The 19,405-nt window shown below is 35.6% G+C and overlaps 1 protein-coding gene and 3 long non-coding RNA genes across 5 annotated transcripts; 2 read left to right on the top strand and 2 right to left on the bottom strand.

The window, feature by feature from the left end:
- The first annotated feature begins 2,140 nt into the window (after positions 1-2,140).
- LOC130051825 (uncharacterized) lies at positions 2,141-10,219 on the top strand. Its single transcript, XM_056154576.1, has 5 exons — positions 2,141-2,806; positions 4,370-4,440; positions 5,389-5,535; positions 6,651-6,773; positions 7,159-10,219. The coding sequence occupies exons 1-5, from the start codon at positions 2,574-2,576 to the stop codon at positions 7,371-7,373; spliced, it is 789 nt and encodes a 262-aa protein (XP_056010551.1). The 5' UTR covers positions 2,141-2,573; the 3' UTR covers positions 7,374-10,219.
- On the bottom strand, positions 9,677-15,118 carry LOC130051830 (uncharacterized). The gene is made up of 4 exons (XR_008800093.1): positions 13,607-15,118; positions 10,484-10,596; positions 10,240-10,351; positions 9,677-9,741 (listed from the first exon to the last, which is right to left on the bottom strand). It is a non-coding gene; the product is annotated as an uncharacterized LOC130051830 (long non-coding RNA).
- Positions 15,114-17,592, top strand: LOC125653095 (uncharacterized). Of its 2 annotated transcripts, none has more exons than XR_008800089.1 (4): positions 15,114-15,310; positions 15,896-16,054; positions 16,221-16,331; positions 16,521-17,592. It is a non-coding gene; the product is annotated as an uncharacterized LOC125653095 (long non-coding RNA). The 2 variants fall into 2 exon arrangements; XR_008800091.1 differs by having other exon boundaries at positions 15,120-15,306.
- LOC125671441 (uncharacterized) lies at positions 17,497-18,245 on the bottom strand. The gene is made up of 2 exons (XR_008800094.1): positions 18,175-18,245; positions 17,497-17,825 (listed from the first exon to the last, which is right to left on the bottom strand). It is a non-coding gene; the product is annotated as an uncharacterized LOC125671441 (long non-coding RNA).
- Between the last annotated feature and the right edge of the window lie 1,160 nt (positions 18,246-19,405).

Raw genomic sequence — 19,405 nt, 5'->3', positions numbered from 1 at the left:
TAAAATTACTTTTTACTTTCCCAATGCTGTAACATTGTTGCTATGAGAGATATTCCTAAAAGTCTTAGATGTTCTAATTGAAGATCAGCTGTTAGGTCAATATTTGAGGTCATTGTCAAGGTCAATGTAATATATATTTTATTTTGATAAGTTTTTATATGAATTCTTCATTTAGATTGTAAATTTATTGTTGTTTTGTTAAAATATGTATGTTTGCAGATTTTTTAAAACAAAAGTGTTCTTATAAACTTGGAGGGTAGGGTTGTGAAAATTGTAAAAAAAAAAAAAAAAAAAAAAAAATTAATTTAATTTTATTTGCTTTATCATACATTGTTGCAAGTATTTACAACAAAATAACCCAAGCCAATCCATTTGTCATTTTTCTATGAGTTAATTTATGAACATCACATGATTTATGAGCCGAAAAATAAAGCAGACCTGACAGTAATCTTGATTTTCTTGACTCATTTTGCATTAAAAGCAACATAATTTTTTATTCACTATTTATTACAATAAAATTGGTTCTATTGATACTTGTTTTTATTGTGAGAACACTGAATTGAATGTCAGTAGAATAGTAAATGATAATTTTATAAGCATACGATATGACATTCTTATACTTCTTAATATTTTGGTCAAATAGAAAAATTTTCTGGATAAACATGTGTATTTATGATGTATAAATTGTATTTAATTTGTTTTGATTAGAAATTACCATTTTAAAAAATGTCCTTATTAAAAGGCATTAAAAACTAAGGTAATGAGCAGAATGGCACAATGCTAAATACCAATTTCGACAATTCCTAAGATAAAACAATAAACTGTAATGGATCAAACTTTTAAGACCGGAAATTCCTAATAAATTCGTCAAACTAATCCAAACGTTCCAAAACCAGTGAGAATTAACCCAAACCCAGCTAAGAATTAAAATTAAAGACTGATTACTTGAGCCAAAATACGAAAATTACCCAGCCCATTAACACTCCTAAGCCTTTACCCTCAAAGTCCTAAGCAGCAGAGAGCGAGCGTCTCGAGATCCCCGTTTTATACTAAAACATGACGTAAAGGTTAGAAAGCGTAGGACAAATGTTGGATAACAAAGATGACACTTCCTTTTCATTCATTCATTCATACTTTATTTCCTCCCTTAGGAGATTATGAAGAAAATACATTTCCATCAATATACAATGTAATTACAAATACATGTACATACAAAGAAAGAAAGGGGGAAAACACATTATGTACACAATATAACCAAAAATAGAAAAGAATAGGATATTCTTAGTTGTACACCTCAATAGATGAGTACATATGGTAGCAGCTGTCCCTATTAAGGCCAAAGCATATTTAATATAGATATAATTACTGCAGTGAGCATCTGTAGTATAGGGCTGAAGTGCTGAAGTTCAGCAGACGGAATGATGTGGCGTCCATCTTATTTAAAGGTGTAGATATTTGGACACCAAGAAGAACAAGGTACCATTCAAATTCCGAGAGCCATTCCAAATTCCAATAAATGCCTATTGAATGAATTCTGAAAAAAAGTAAACGCCGAATACATCTGAGACAAAACCAGTCAATTATTTACATGAAAAATGGAATGGATAGTGTGATTGACTTAAAATTAACCAAACAATAACTTTTGGTTAGGCTTGACATTGAGAATAAACAACAACGAACCGATCAACAATCTGCAAGTCCGAACTTAAATTGAGATTATCGACAATTATCGGAAACAAAAACTGCAATTAATGGAGACTAATGATATGGAACTATGGTCTCTGTGCTATAGAAGGTGCTACAGATCCAAAGAACGACAAGGTGAGAATATACTGCGACCCGTACGCTGTGAGGCTGGTTCTAGCACAAACCTGAAACGTGTATACGAAATAGCATGTAGCGCTCCACGTCACTTACGTTATCGGAATCATCTGTAAACTACATAAAATAAAAAGAAGCAAATTGCTGAAATAGCAAGTAACACCACGTAATTGCATAGGGACTGTTAATAATAGATAAGTACTATGAAGTTAATAACTCTGCATAAATTGACACCTGTGAGGTCCTTGGTACCTAAAATTGTGATCGTGATGTAGTAAAACCCGTGAACCCCTGTGGCCGTGAATAGCAATGCCTATCCTGAAACTTTTGGGCCCAATAATGCGTAGCAAGTAAACCTGACGAGATAATGTAGTGGTTGGTCACATTGCAAATTGAACCTCGTGGTAGGTTGAGGTCCGAGCCCCTGGCCTGGGGGCCACCAACATATAAAAATCTCAAACTCAGACTCAAATTCAAGTTTTTTATCTCAGCAGAGATTTTGCTAAAATGCTGTGCCACCAAACTTTCTCAGATTCACCTCACGTGAGTTGAGATTTGACAAAATAACTCAACGTGTTTTCATTGTTACAAGGGGCCTTACTTTTCAATGATCCACTTTCACTTTGTTGTTTACATTAGCTACAATGCTTTCGCATGTACTTTACATGTAATTTTCTTACGATTTAATGACGTCACCTTTAGAAGTCGTCTGCAATTACATATACATTATATACAGTACAGTATAATCCAATATGTCGTCAGACTACGAAGTAGCGCTGCAAATCGCAAACGATAAATGCATATCCAAATCCGCGCCCGCCCCTCTACTGAGAAAAAGGCCGAATTGGACTGAAATAGAAAAGAAAATAGTTGTCGAGGAGGTGCAGAATAGAGAAGACATTCTATTTGGTAAATTTAAAGGCGGTTTTGGTGGGAAAACGGCGAAAGAAAATGCCTGGGCCGAGGTGGCCGCAGCCGTGAATGGGTAAGTTGTGTTTATAAAATACCGTTTATTCGTGTCACATGATTTTTAGATTAAAAATAGCACAACAACAAAAATGGCGACTGGATACGATAGCATGGGGATCTTCAAAACGGATAAGTTGATTTATTTATTGATAATGAAATTATCTTTGTTTACAAGCGATCCAATGGTCGCCTCATTACTCATAGGCTCTTCGCGTACAATCTCAGGTTCAATACACGTGTACAAATTGTTAGGTAGATTGTAAAGAGCCACAAGCAGACTTAGTAATATTTTTACATTCTATGAATAATGACTACCATACATATTATGGTCTCTTAGCACAACAACGTCTATTAAAACGTTTTAAAAACATTGTGAAAATGTTATGAAAACATTTTCTAAAACGTTATTTTAACGTGATTTGAGTGGTTTTTTTAAACGTTAGAGTCTAGCATAACATTTTTTGGAAAGATTGTACTGCAATGTTTTGAAAACATTTCTAAGAAAAGTTTTGAGAACATTTAGAAGAAACGTTTTGAAAACATTTATACATGTAGAAACATTTTGAGAGCATTTAAAATTAAATTTTACAAGATTATACACAACATTCTTCAAATAATTCTGATAAATGTTTTCAAACCTTTTCACCAATGTTTTATATAAACTATGAATATGTTTAAAAACTGAACCGTAATAAAATAAATTAACCACACTCTTCTTTACAAATAAAATTTTTGAAAAATCAGTCCATATTATTCCGAATATGATGGAAATTGTAAATCAAGATATCAAACACATTATTTATTGATCACAAAACATCTTGTCACACAATCATGTTACACATTGTCAATATGAGATGTATACCGGTAATGATAATATAAGTGATTTTTCAAAAGGGTCCTGTGACTTTCAAACTGGGAAAACTTGTCAATGTTTTGGTCAAATTGGGAAAACCTTGTCATTATTGTAAATATGCTAAATATATCATATCAAACAAGAAATCAAACACAAATTGATGTCATTCTTCTTTAAAAATTGTTTTACATACCGGGGAAAGGACCGATATTCTGAATTAAAATGAGTCTTAAAAAATCACTGAATATTAAACTAAATACTGTAGAGTTAATATACATACTGTACACACACACACACATATATATATATATATATATATATATATATATATATTTTACATGTGACATTATAAATATACCTAAAGGAGGTTCAGGGGTTGCAGTGCCTGGATTTTTTTTTTATGTATGACCCAACCTGTCTGTATAATGATAGTTTTGCTCAAGGTTGTTTATTGTTAGAAATGGCTGCTCAGGTGAGTGAGGTGACTCATGGGCCTCTTGGTGATGTTGGAATTGTTACTGTTTGTGATATCTTTAAAAACAATGTACATGAAAAACACCCTAATAAAGACAATATTTACATACAATAAATCTATTTAAACCTTGTAATGGAAAACTTTACATTGTCATTTAAATTTAAAATATTCTCTTATTTCAAGGGAATAAATAGTCTTTTATTTCATTATCCTTGTATAATTTGTAGCTAAGTATCATTTTCAATTTTCAGAGGCAGTGGTTCCGGAAATTCTAGAACATCCTCAGAGTCTCAAAAGCAGTACAGCAATTTGAAGCAGAGAGGTTATTATATATACATATGAATGTACTTCTCCTGTTTCTCTCCTTTTGAAAAGTTTGCACCTATCAGTCCATTGATCTGTAGACCAAGTGTTGTCTGCTCAGTATCTTGAGAACCCTTTGCTTAAGAAACTTAGAATTTGGTGGATTGGTGTCAATTGAGAAGATGATAATTGATTATGAGGTTTCACAGTTAATGATCAAGTACTCAAAACTTGTAATTTAAGGACCTGTAAATTATAAATATCAAGTGTGAGTAAAATGTTAAGAATTAGCACACTTTTATACTTCATTTAATTTGTGAAACGAAAAAAAAAAATCTAAGCTAAATTCTAATACTCAGCAACAGTATCAATGCCCTAAACAGTGCGTATACTGTTGAAAGGCTAAATTACATAATATACTTTTTGTATCAACATTAAATGATACGACTAATTTAGACCTATCCTAGAGTCATAACCTTGGGGTTGCAAAATTCACCATTTTAGCTCACCTGAGCTGAAAGCTCAAGCGAGCTTTTCTGACCGCCTGTGCTGTCATTTGTCTGTTCATCTGTAAACTTTTCATATTTTCGACTTCTTCTCCAGAACCACTGGGCCAATTCCAACCAAACTTGGCCAAAACCATCTTTGGGTGAAGGGCTTTCAAGTTTGATTAAATGAAGGGCCATGCTCCCTTCAAAGGGGAGATAATCACAAAAATGCAAAAATAGGTTGGGGTCATTTAAAAATCTTCTTCTTGAAAATCTTTAAATATGGGCCAAAGTGACTCAGGTGAGCGATGTGGCCCTTGAGCCTCTTGTTTTAATGCATCCTTTTCTGCTATTCCTGATGATCATGAATTTTACAATTTTATGTTTTTATGATATATTTTGGAAATGTGTATTCTGTCAATGTTTATGTAGATACATTTATAAAAAGCTCAATATAATTTTTTTCATTTGATTTCTAGCAAAAGGAAAGTTGTCAGAGATGAAAAGACCAAAAACAGGTGGTGGTCCCAAGCCTTCGAGCCCATCTCCTGCTGAAAAGGCTATTTTGGACAACTTGGGGGGTCGACCTTCACTGGAGGGAATATGTGGAGGAATCGATACAGCTAGTAATTATTCACACAACACTTAATAGTGTTTCAAATGATACATACATATACATTTCCATGTATCTCTGTCATTTGAAAAAAATTGGGAGTGTGTGTCTGTCCATCCATTCGTCTATGCAAGCTATTATCTCTTAAATACCTTTCATCAGAAATTGATATAATTTATCATAAATGTTCCTTGGTTAGATGTAGTTCTGGGAGCATCCATCAGTTTTACTAATACATGTATTAACAATAATATAGTAATTGTAATTCATTTGGCAACTAGACAGCTGAAAATACATAATCCCAATTCACATCTAAAATTTCATAGATCAATAATTCATAAAATAATTAACAAATTACAAAAGACAAACATAAGAGCACTTTTATTCTAAGATTATTGAAGTCTGTGCATTGGCACCAAGAAAATGAATATGACTTTTTAGGTCACCTGAATCATTCAGGTGACCTATTGCTATCTGTTTTTGTCCGTCGTCGTTCGTCGTGCGTTAACATTTGAACATTTTCAGCTTCTTCTCTGAAACCCCTGAACCAATTTCAACCAATTTTGGCATATAGCATCTGTGGGTGGAGGGGAACAAAAATTGTGAAATTCGTGGTCCCTGCCCCCCTGGGGCCTGAGGGGTGGGGCAAAAACCATCAAAATGAGTGTAATTTTAAAAAATCTTCTTCTTTACTCCTGGACATCAAGAAGCCAAACTGGGCATAATTATAATGAGCGTTGAGCCCTCTACCAAAATTGTTAAATTCATGGCCCCTGGGGCAGGGGTTCTTGTGTTAGGGTGGGGCTCTATTGGTCATATAGTGAAAATGTAGAAATTCTTTGAAAATCTTCTTATATTGGTTTTATCTAAGGAGTAAATAACCCTTTTCTTTATGATGTCTCAGACCTAGGTTTTTTAAAAAGGATTATTGATTGAACATAAAAATGACACATGTACTTCATGACCACATAGCTATTCAATGTTTCTTCCATCCAAAAGTAAAATTCTTATATTTAAACACAAACCTAATTCAAACATTGGAAGGTTGTTACATGATACTCAGGTGACCTATAAGGCCCCTGGGCCTCTTGTTAATTACTAAAATTTATTGTCTGACAATTTTCACAGATCTGTCTGAGAGCCAGCCTTCCACCTCCTCAGACCTGCCTTCTACCTCCTCAAACCTGCCTTCCACCTCCTCAAACCTGCCTTCTACCTCCTCCAACCTGTCAGAAAAGAGGAAGGCAAAAGGTAATATAAATGAGAACTGGTAAACTGACAGTCAGAGAGGGCCCTAATGAGGACTTTTATTATTAATGTAATCCAGATTAAAATGCAGAAATTATGATCTAGATTTGTCTGAATTCTTTGAATCATATCTTCTTATGTGTACAGACAAAAAAAAGGGAAATACATACAAATTATGTTATTGTACTTCCATTACCGGTAATCGAGATAGTATTGCATATTTACAGGCAAATAGTAGAAAAAGAAGCAATAATATTTAAACTGATGTGATAAGGTTTCAATTGAGACGTCAGCCTAGTGTACACTCACACTATCATAAAAATTTTGTGTGTATGTGTGTGTGACAAAGAGAAATCCATCACTTTCAATTCTTTACTTGTTTTAATAGATTCTGGTAAGTTGAAGAGGAAAATGACCATCCTGGAGTTAGAGGAAAGGAACCTCACCATTGAAAATGAAAAATTTCAGGAAGAAATCAAGAAGATAAAAGATGAGAGGGACCTTATTAGAATACAGAAATCTTTCTATGAATTTAAAATTCAAATTTTGGTTAATTCGCACCCAGAGGTTGCAGTGCAGATGTTACATAGTAATGAAATGTAAGAGTTTGTCCATTTAAAATCAGGTAGAAGCTGTATATTAACGTTCATTTCTGGTGCTGTACGATGTAATACGGAAGTTCCGAGTTCCCCAAGAGTTATTTCCCCTTGTCGAACTCTTCCGTAAATTATGACATAAAATATGATGACAGTGGGTACATTTGCTAATTACTATCGTTGTATTATTTCTTAAAAGATGATATCCAGAGTTTCTGAGACCATCCTATCTCAGGGGAAAGGCAGCTTTAGTGAGTTTATGAGTATTGGATAACAAAATGGCTCAAACAAATACTGTTAATTGCCATCTTTCTAAGATAAAAGCATCACTCATGTAGAAGAGGAAACGAATAATGATTTAATAGCCAATTTGAGGATCTTATTCAAACAAATTATGCTTGATATGGCCAGAATATACATACCAGTGATTGATATAAACAAAAGTTACGCTTTTATTACATTAATCGTACGTAATCATTATGTACAATGCCAGTTTACGATATAATGTATACATTGTGTACCCACCATACGTCATAAAATGCGAAAGAGTTCGACAAAGGGAAATAATTTTTGTGTAACTCGGAACTTGCGTATTACAATCAACTAGGTTTTTAATCACTTAAGGTATTTCCATCCTCCTGTGATATCATAAGATTTTGATTTGATAAGATTTATGCATGGCAGGAACTTAAAGTTTGTTGGAGTCTTTTTCAATAGTTATTGTAAAAAAAAACTTGTTAGCCTTAAAATATTTCAAAAGTCTAAGTTGTATTTGAATAATCAATTATATGTTTCAAAATATTAAATCAAAGGGCAATAACTCTGTTCCCATTAAATTATTTGTCAAGTCCATTTTGCGATAGATTTCCTTTATTTTTCACCAACATTTTGTACATTTTTTTTACACTTGAAACTCTGTACAATACTTCATTACCATTTGTAGATGTGCATATTGCTATAACGGGGGCCCAATTGTTATCCTTAAAATTATAATTGATCGAAGAGGGGTGGGGGATGTAAAATACAGTGTGAACACTTCTCCGATATGGCTTAATTTGAAATAGGTTTATGTAGGATAATATTTAAGAATCTTTTCCTTACAGTAAGTGATCAATATTTTAGCTGCAGGGGTAACTATAATGGTCCAGAGTTCAACTGATGCGGGATGTGGCCCATGGGCCTCTTGTCATATTCTTCTCATGTACAACTTTGTAATTTATTTTCCCAGCCTGTATAGAGCAAAGAATGTTACAACTTTTTTCCTAGCCATATCATTTAGGTCTTAAAATTTATGGTCCTTATGACATGTAGGTGAGTTTGGGCATCAATATTTTTGACAAGGCTTTCATTTTAATTGCATTTCCTTTCTAAAATTCATAACCAAAATTTTGGATGGTCATTTTTTCTGTTACAGAAAAGCATGTTTACTGTTTGTGTGTATTGCATTCCTAAGTGTGTATTAGCATTTGTGATGGATGGATGAAGGATATACATGCATTATGTTGAATCTGATAAAGATTGTTAGTTTAAAGATTGTTAGTTTGTAAACCATAAACTCAATTACATATTATCATCAAAGTTAAAGCTTGGTTGCTGTTGTTTATTTTTAAACTGTAATAGACAAAACTCATAAATATCATAATGTAATAAAATGTGTAAGCACATAATGCCTTACATTTAAAAAAAGAGTTTGTATGGCCATCTTTCTTTTCCTTAATTCTTGTATTACATATCAAGGTGTGTTATATGTAATTGTCTTGAACATAATTTATGAATATTACTTTACAACAATCGTAATGCATTTAATTTTTTCGCTTATGTTTGTATTAAGTGATGTTCATAATCATATGGTTCGTTATTTGTGTTGTACAGAATTGAAGTACCATAAGATTTAAACATGAAAGTAGGTGTCTCTAATGTGATCCCGCACAGTTCTACCAATTGCATCATCAGGGATAACAACATCATATGTTCTGCTGGAGTCAGTAGTAATGGGGGGCACCTCTGTCAAAATATCCCCCTTCATTAGACCAATGTTATGCAGGATGACACATGCTGTGACCACCCTGCATGCTCGCTCAGGATTTGTTCTTAATCCGCAGTGAAGAGCATTGAATCTTTTTTTTAAAATTCCATACGTTTGCTCTATGGTTACTCTGAGATAAAAAGAAAAATATGTATTACCATAAGCAAACCATATTCTTTTAAAGAATTTTGACTTTCATAAAATGATTATAGAATAGATAATTGCCTAGTTCTGCAATGAGCTGCATTGAACTTCTGTGTGGCCTCTGTCTCTGCTGATAAGTATGGGGTCATCAGATAAGGTTTTAGGCCATACCCTGAATCACCAAGTAATATCCCCTGAATCTGACCTGTAGATGATAATTCACCTCATCACTGTTGTTATTACATGTAGTTTGCTCAAGTGAGCTTTTTCTTTATCACCAGTTGTTTGTTTGTCGGTAAACTTCACATTTTTATCATTATAGTTCATTTATGTCTTAATATTCTAACTGGAAAGACAACTATATTCTTTTAATTTCTATTTTACAATATATGTTTATTTACCCTACCCCCCCCCCCCCCTTCCAATCATTCTCCATGTTATTCATATTGATGTTGATTTGGAGTCATCTCTGTGTTATGTGAATTCATTTTCAGTTATGTTGATATCATTTGGGGCTAGGTTTGGGTAAAAAATATTCATGAGCATAAAGTTTGATAAAATCTTTTTTAAACAGTTTTACATTTGAGCAGTGACAGGCCAAGGTGACTCAGGTGAACGATGTGGCCCATGGGCCTCATTATCATTATATTTACATATAAAATAAAAACTTATTATTCTGTGTGCATATGAGTTTATCACGTACCTTCCTCCAAATATGTGCATAAGGCTGATTCACGGAATATTCTTGAATCATGCACACTGCCTGGCCACTTTGCCACCAAGTCAATTATTTGATACCGTGGATCGCATGTCATCTGTAATTTTATTATAAGAAGTATGTGATACTTGTAACTTCATACTATAATGGTTGCATTGCCTCCATAAGCGCAAGTAAATTTTCTTAAGTCATATATGTATATTATAATAATTATATGATTCAACATTACTTGTATGTTGAGGGCATAATATCCTTTCCGACATATTTAATCAGCTTCATTTTCTTTGGGAGCCTGAATCTTAATAATAGTCCCATCAGTACAACCCACAACACCTGGAAATCCTAAGACGAAAAAAAAAACCTGAATAAAGAAAATGTGAACTCGCTGTGATGAATATGCGATTTATTTTTTTTTTCAACTTCTAAAACAATGTTGTCTTTCGTTGATATGCCTATAACAGGCCACATGTACCGTGGCAGATTGAGGTTGAATTTTAGTGATTTTGTCCTTGGTGATTTGTGTTTCACAGAATGACAATTAATTAAATGGTATTTAGGTTCAACCCCAGAATTTCCCCATTTTTAAATCATGACAACACAACTATCATTTATCGTGTGCAGTTGTTTTTGAAATATAATGTATTTTACTAATCGTTTTTAAAAATATTTTTATAATATATAATTTTATAGAGAAGTTAAAAGTAATGTGACTGTCATTGACACAATATTTGAATATACACATGTATACATGCTGCTGAACTCGGGCTCGAAGATACGCTTTAATGTAAGGGTCACGGTCACTAGGTACAAGTAGCTTGTAGCAGACAACATGGAATTCCCTTACCGGCTATCTTGTGAAATGCTGTCTTGATGTGTATAAGTTCCTCACGGCTTGGAAATTTAATAAAAGTTTTCGCCAACTGGCACAGCAAGTCCGTTACCACTCTTATAGCTCTGCCTGCTGCGCTTTTAGAAACATTGAGAGTGTCACCCACCGTAATATAAAATGATCCCGTGGCAAAAAATCGCAGCGCAACCAAGACTTGATGGAGGGGGTTTAAAGGATTATTCTTAATCCGATTGTTGTGCAACAGATTTTCTTTAATTAAATCTACGATGAAGAAAATGGTGACGGAAAAAAAACGATATCTGTCAAAAATATCACCATCGCTCAACCCCTCTAACGGATTGGACCTGTCAAGGATTCTCCTTGTCCTCACAATCATTGCATTTCTACGACGTCTGCGTTGACGAAGTCGTCTGGCAGCCATTTTGTTGTGAGTAAATACACTTGAGATTTTATTTGAGGTTGCTATTTACCAATCTCGGGGTTTCCTGAGAAATCTCAAATATTTTTCTCAGCTGAGTTCAACATTAGTTTGGTGGCACGCGCATTTGAGAAAATTCTCAAATGTGAGAAAAAACTCATGAACATATCTGAGTTTGAGAAAATATTTATTTGGTGGCACAGTTGGGTGAGAAAAACTCAAATTTTCTGAGAAATCTCAGATTTGAGAAAATCTCAGCGTTGGTGGCCTCCAGGCCTGGTCTATGCTGTGACGACATTTTGGCACAAACAGGTATACCTGAACGTTATCCAGGTACACATGTGTATGACATGTATAAACAAGAGATGTTTGTAAAACACATATGCCCCCCATGGTGCAAAATTGAAAAGGGTTATACACACACATCTTTTAATTGATAGTAGTATCATCAATTCAAAATATTGAGCAGACAATAACTTCCTATGTCAGGAGTGAATTGACCATGTCACCTAAAAATCAATAGGGGTCATCTACTCCTTATGCTGTACCAGTGTACCAAGTTTGGTGTCAATCAAGCAAATAATTCTTAAAATATAGGAGACAATATATTACTATGTCCAGTTCAACTATTGACTTTTGACCTCAAAATCAATATGGGTCATCTTCTCCTGAAGATGTACCAGTGTACTAAGTTTGATGTCTGTCAAACAAAAGGGTTATCAAGATATTGAGTGGAGAGCATATTACTATGTCCAGTTTGACCCTTGACCATGTTACCTCAAAATCAATAGCGGTCACCTTCTCCTGAAGACATACCAGTGTACCAAGTTTGATGTCTGTCAAGAAAAGGGTTCTTAAGATATTGAGCAGACAGTATATTCCTATGTCCAGTTTGACCCTTGACCTTTAAACATGTGACCTCAAAATCAATAGGGGTCATTTTCTCCTGAAGATGTACCAGTGTACCAAGTTTGATGTCTGTCAAGCAAAGGATTCTCAAGATATTGAACGGACAGTATATTCCTATGTCCAGTGTGACCCTTGACCTTTGACCATGTGACCTCAAAATCAAAAGGGATCATCTTCTCCTGAAGACGTACCAGTGTACTAAGTTTGATGTCTGTCAAGCAAAGGGTTCTTAAGATATTGAACGGACAGTATATCCCTATGTCCAGTTTGACCCTTGACCTTTGACCATGTGACCTCAAAATCAAGGTCATCTTCTTTTGAAGATGTACCAGTGTACCAAGTTTGATGTCTGTCAAGCAAAGGGTTCTCTAGAAATTGAATGGTCAGTATATTCCTATGCCCAGTTTGACCTTTGACCATATGACCTCAAAATCAAAAGGGGTCATCTACTCCCTAGGATGTACCAGTGTGCCAAGTTTGATGTCTTTCAAGCAAAAGATATTGAACGGAGATTATATTCCTGTCTAGAGTAGATTGACCCTTGACCTTTTGACCTGAAAAACAATAGGGATCCTCTTCTACTCATAACCAACCCACATATGAAATATTATCATCAAGTGAATGGTTCTCAAGATATTGAGCGGACAACATGTGGTCTACCGACCGACCTACCGACCAACCGACAGGTGCAAACCAATATGCCCCTCTTCTTTGAAGGGGGGCATAATGAATGAATACAAAGTAACGCGACATAACGGACTAATTACAGAATGGAACGTTGTAGCATGATTTGACTCTCTGGTGATCTTTGCTTGACCGACTCGCTAGCCATGCCTATTGAAAGGTCATGAAACCTACGTTAACCAAGTACCTTGAATCATGAATGGCATTTTGGCCAAATAAATAGAATTAAAAAAAATTGTGTCATAGGTTTGCCATTGGGATACATACTAATAGAGCACCGGCGATGCTAGGTATATTATGTGGTGTAGGACATGACCAGAATATGAATTTACATATGGTAGCTGCCAGAAGATGTATACAGAAAATAAGTCTGAGTATTGGTATCGCCCTGCGGGCTGTGTTGTGCGAGTGCTTTACGAAGGCGGAACTGCCGGTAGTAATTGAACTAAGTGAATATTAATAAGGAATATCAAATAAATGCAGCGACTCACCAGGTTGACCTTGAGAAGGGATAGTAGCGTTCGTCCGGGATTAGACGTCTATCGCCGGCTGAATAGGTACCTCCTACCTTCAGGGGATTGTTGATTGATTGTATCTTGCTTAACGTCTCGCTCGAGAATTTTTCACTCATATGAAGACGTCACCAAGACTGGTGAAGGGCTTTAAATTTAGGCCTATGCTCGGCGCTTACGGCCATTGAGCAGTGAGGGTTCTTTAGCGTGCCACACCTACTGTGACACGGGACATCCGTTTTTAAGGTCATCTCCGAGGACCCCGTGACATTCACACCTGATGGCGAGCGTTTGGCGATGGAACTCCTTCAGGGGAGGACCAGCGTTGTCGTGCTTCACTGCCTGGCTCGCATGCCGTCCTTGTCTCGAGCTCCAGTCCCGTGGAGATCCGGGTTAGAAAGATCCGCAGCACCCCTTGCTTGTTGTAAGCGGCCACCAAATTAAACCGAGGGTCCGAATCACAGCAGGCGTGGGTGGCACGATAACAATCGCTCCCCGCTAAGCGGCCGAAAACGCCGAGCACAGGCCAAAGTTTGGAAACCCATCGCCGACAGTGGTGACGATTCTCTTCAGTTTGACCTTGAGAAAGGAGATTAGCGTTCGACCGGGATTAAACCTCTACCACCAGCTGAATGGGTACCTCCTGCATTCAAAAGGGAGGGGGAGGGTGACCATAACGTTGCCGTGCTTCACTGCCTTGGCTGGCATGCCCTCCTAGTCTCGGACTCAAGTCCCGTGGGGATCCGGGTTAGAAAGGTCCACAGCACCCATTGCTGGTTGTAACAGGACACCAAATTAAACCGAGGGTCCGAGTCACAGCAGGCGGGGCGGTAGCACGATAAAAATCGTCGAGGCTGAGGCTCCCCGCTAAGCAGCCGAAAAACGCCGAGCGAGCCAAAGTTTGGCAATTCATCGCCGACAGTGGTGACGATTCCATTCTTGGAAGAGACGTTTTATTGTATTGCTTATAATAGGAATATTGGTCACAGTTCGTTATCTTCACCATCATGCATGGAACCGCCGTGGTATCCGAGAGGTTAGAACGTTCGCCCCAAAAGAGGGGGAAAAAAGAACGTTCGCCCCGCATGCTGGAGGCCGGGGTTCGAATCCCGGCCGCGACACAATGTAGTGACAGTTCCATCGCCAAACGTTCGGCATCAGGTGTGAATGTCATGGGTCCTCGGAGATGACCTTAAAAACGGATGCCCCGTGTCGCATCAGGTGTGGCACGCTAAAGAACCCTCACTGCTCAAAGGCCGTAAGTGCCGAGCAAAGGCCTAAATTTGAAGCCCTTCACCGGTCTTGGTGACGTCTCCATATGAGTGAAAAATTCTCGAGCGAGACGTTAAGCAAGGTACAATCAATCAATCACCATGGAAAAAACAGAAACCAATCAATCAGTATCGCTTCTATCTGTCCCTTTTTGGCTTCATCTTGTCGCTGCATGTTTGGCTGCGTATAGGGTCTGTAAGTCTCCTTTGGTTTCACTTTCGGTTTTACTACTTCCGGGTACAACAACATGTGAAATATATGAAGTCGTAACAGAGAATCGGCGCTAATATGTAATTTGGTGTATTGTTAAGCGATCGGTTGCATACATGAGACTGGGAAAACCCTGACATGTAGTTTATTTAGGTTCCTAGTCGATGCTACAGTAAGGAAGCGGTGGATACAAAGATGTAGGTACGTAATATTATCACAATTCAACGAATAATCATGTCAAATTAACACACGTGTCTATAAACTGACAGAATATACTGGACGTGTTGTTTAGATATTTCAGAGGGGGTAGGCCTACAAAAGATTTTGACAGACGAACTGATAAAAATAAAATAATAAGAGGAAAAAATTACATGTACTACAATTTCATAAATGGGGGTGGGGGTGGGGGGGGGGGTAAGTTTTTCTTCGTTATTGATTTCAACATTTATTAACATCTTTTACTACATAACTCCCTTCTGTACTTATTTATTATATCAATATAGAAAAAATAACCTTGCTAGGAAAAGGGGAAAGGGTTGACAGGACACCCTTGATACTACTTGCCTTTATATAGGCTCCTGCATGATTAAATTTTGTATTGTGTTTCAGGAGAACTGGCATATATCTTTATTGTATAATTATGTAAAAGTGACACATGGCCTTGAAAAGAATGATTGTAACACTCATTTTCTGTGCTGATTTCAGAAACTACAACTTTGTTGTGTAGTGAGCCACTTTAAGTCAATAAAAACAGCAACTTATGGTATATTACTTTTTTTTTCATAGACACGAAGTTACGAAACCTGCTGAAGCAGAAGCATCTGCTTGAAACGTACATGTAGGAACCGAAGTTGATACTGCTACCAATATATCTGTACCAGACAACAATGAAGTGGATCTACATGATCACGAGCACACAACATCAAACCCTCAAGATTTAAAAAGGTACAGTGTACGATACAAGTATTCCAGTACATCAAACCAGGAAATTACAACGGTTGTTAAGTTTAGTGTCAGGTGGTTTTTCTGTATTTTCTTCATTCTCATTTCAGTGTTATCTAAATTTATATGCACACCAAATACTATAATGGTATTGCTTTTGTTCTTACAGCTTCCCTTGAAGACTATGATGTTGTAAACTTGCAGTGAGAAATATACCTGCTTAATTAAAGGAAACCATCCTTGACAATTGGGAACATCATAATTGAAAGACCCTGGAAAGGTATGTTTTAGCGGTTCATTAAGGAAAAATGAACAATGCACTTTCTATACACTGACTAGTTATAAATTTCACAGGTCAGCGCAGATTTCACAATATTCAATTACCTAGTAATTTTAGGGAGTATAAATGTTGCTGTATACACCATTTTGTGTGTATATTTTTCATATATTCATGAAATTTTGTTTGAAGGGATCATGAACACTGTTGGGAGTGTCCATTCAACTGAAATATAAAAGTCAGAAGAATTGAAGATTGCAATGGATGCAACAGAACTGAAGTGACCTAATATGACCAAATTGATATGAATAGCCAGTTTTTCGCTTGCAGTAATGACAAGAGTCGCCACAAAGAAAAGACCTTAATGTGTATTACACCTAATGCAGCTTATTTCCAATCTGTATGCTGGATACAAATCTAATTTGGCAATTGTGAACCATTGTGGCATTTTAGAGAAGTTGCAAGTTGGTGATATATTCCTGGCGGACAAAGGATTTTGTATATTTGACAAACTTCCAAATGACATGACACTTCTTTCTTACAAATAAATCCCACTTCTCAAAAGAGGATGCACAACTTTGCTATAAAATTTCCAGATGCAGAATCCATGTTGGATGGGAAAATGAGAGAATATTTTTTTTTTTTTAAATTCCTTAGCCATATTCTATCATAGTATAGATATTGATCTGACAAAATATTTCAGATTTGTGTGGATCATGTGAATTTGCAGGTTCCCTTTTTGAAGGAGATTGCAGATAAATCCTACAAACTTATTACATGTAGATTAATTGCATGTATATATATATACCTTAAATCTGCACATACCTGCCACAATGAATTTTTAAAGTTAAAAGTAATGAATACCATATATTATGCAATATAACTTTTCTACATGTTTATATAAATATAAATCCTTTTATATTCATATGAATATAAAGCCCTTTGGAACGTCTCCATCAGAATGAAATATTCTCGAGAGGAACGTTAAACAATATACAATCAAACATAAAGCCTTTTGTTCTCATTCTGAAGGTTTTCAAATCTGCATTATTAAAAAAGAAGTAAAATCCATTGTTTTAGTAAATGCATGTAATTGAATGATTTTTGTAAAGCTGGACACTGTGTCTATACATGTATACATGTATTTTGGTTCATCTAAAATAAGAAAAACTCTGTCTATAATGTTTATTCAATAAATATACATGTAATTACATAACTTTGATAGATGCACCACTGATATCATAATAAAGTATATGTACATGTGGTTATGTGTGTGTTTTAGACTGCAAAAATACTTCATTATTATAATTAAACTCTATCACACTTAAAAGGTTGACCATGATACATCTTTGTCAATGTGAATTATTTGAGTGTCACTAGGAATCCACACTAACAAATCACAGCATTGGGTGTCTTTCAGGTGATGTTGTCCTTGAATCTGATGCCAATATTCAAATTTTGTTTTAAGGTGCAGCGAACCATCCCTTGCATCACATTCTAAAATGGCAAATGTCATTACATGTATTGATAAAATATGCATGATTTACAAGTGCTCTGATTAGTGGTGAAAGTATTATACTGCAATATGCATACTTATTTTGACATAGATGTACTGCAGTATTCAAAACTTGATGCAAGTAAAGTTTATAAAGAACATTAGCAGTTCAATATCACAATGAAGCCTAAGTAGTATTTGTATTTCATTCATAAAATGTTACTTTAAAGTTATAATAAACTTGGATACATCCATAATGATATACATGTATATGAATACATATATGTACAGCTAATGTACATGTATTAGGTACACATACACATAATTGTTCAATCTATAATGCTGACTTACCAAGAGGGAAATCCCAACATATGCACAGGCCTCTTTAATTGTCATTGTTCGAGCTGAAATGGGCACTTAGCCTCAATTAAGAATTTCAGGGGTTGCTGAAAATGGCTTGTTGCCCTGCGGAATGAGGATGCAGTTAATTCTTCCATTGTTGTTGTGAACTTTGACTGTGCCGACTTTGGATGTTTTATCCAACTACTGGCGTATTTTACATTGAACAGTTTTATTTGCCTTCTTATATCTGAAAAATTCCAATATATCTACATGTAAAAATTTTATCTTCACAGTTCGAACCCATTTATTAACTACTTTGGGTATAGATAAGATAAGTTTATTCCAATTTTGGGCCCAGAGGGCATAACAGCAAGACAGTTTATAAAGAAAGAAACTTCTAAAAAGATAGAAAGTTGCTTCGCCCTCAAACACGGTCACGTCGTAAAACATATTACCGAGCAAAGTTCGGCCCGTCCGCGAAGCAAGGCTCTAAAGGTAACACGTATGTAAAAGAAAAAAGTCAAAATCAGCAAATGAAAAAGAGATAATCTCTATATACGTTCACTGAAATTTTCGTGATCCATAAGGGCGCCGCCATTTATTTTTTCATTACCTGCTTCAACAGTTATTCGTGTTTTATTTTGAATGCCAATAATAGAAGACTCTGACGTGCAATTCGTAATTTAAACACTCAGTTTGTTCAAAGTGAATAGTATAATTATCATTGTAACAGGTTTTAGCAAATAATTACATATTAAACCGTAATACGACTAAATAGATGAACGAGTTCATGAGTTTCTTTGAATAAGTATATACGATAAAATTACGGTTACTTTTCTACCATTTTAAATTGATTGGTTAATTTTGTTTAGTTTTATAACGGCCTTTTTCATTGCATACGGAATGTATTATTGTTGTTTAATATGTATACGGTGTGACCGTTGGACCGAGCGAATCATGTAATGGTCATTGGATTGTCCCAAGCTGTAATCATAATTCCGTTAAGTACGGTAGATTATGATTCATTTAAAAATATATGTTTCTAATGAAATTTTCCTTGCGCTAAAACCCCAGTAACATCTCAATATTAAAGGGGTTTATATGGGGACAACAGTTTTACAGGATCCGCCTATTCATTGAACGCGGGAAATAAAACGCAAGGCGACGTAAACTGTGCATTGTGGCGTCACATTTAGCCTCCACTTTTTTCTCTTTTTCAAAGCAAACAATTATAAACAAC

This window comes from Ostrea edulis, chromosome 1, assembly GCF_947568905.1.
Source record: "Ostrea edulis chromosome 1, xbOstEdul1.1, whole genome shotgun sequence".
In the NCBI taxonomy this organism is placed as follows: Eukaryota; Metazoa; Mollusca; class Bivalvia; order Ostreida; family Ostreidae; genus Ostrea; species Ostrea edulis.
The sequence above is the reverse complement of the archived record's forward strand: the minus strand, read 5'-3'. Positions and strand labels throughout refer to the sequence as shown.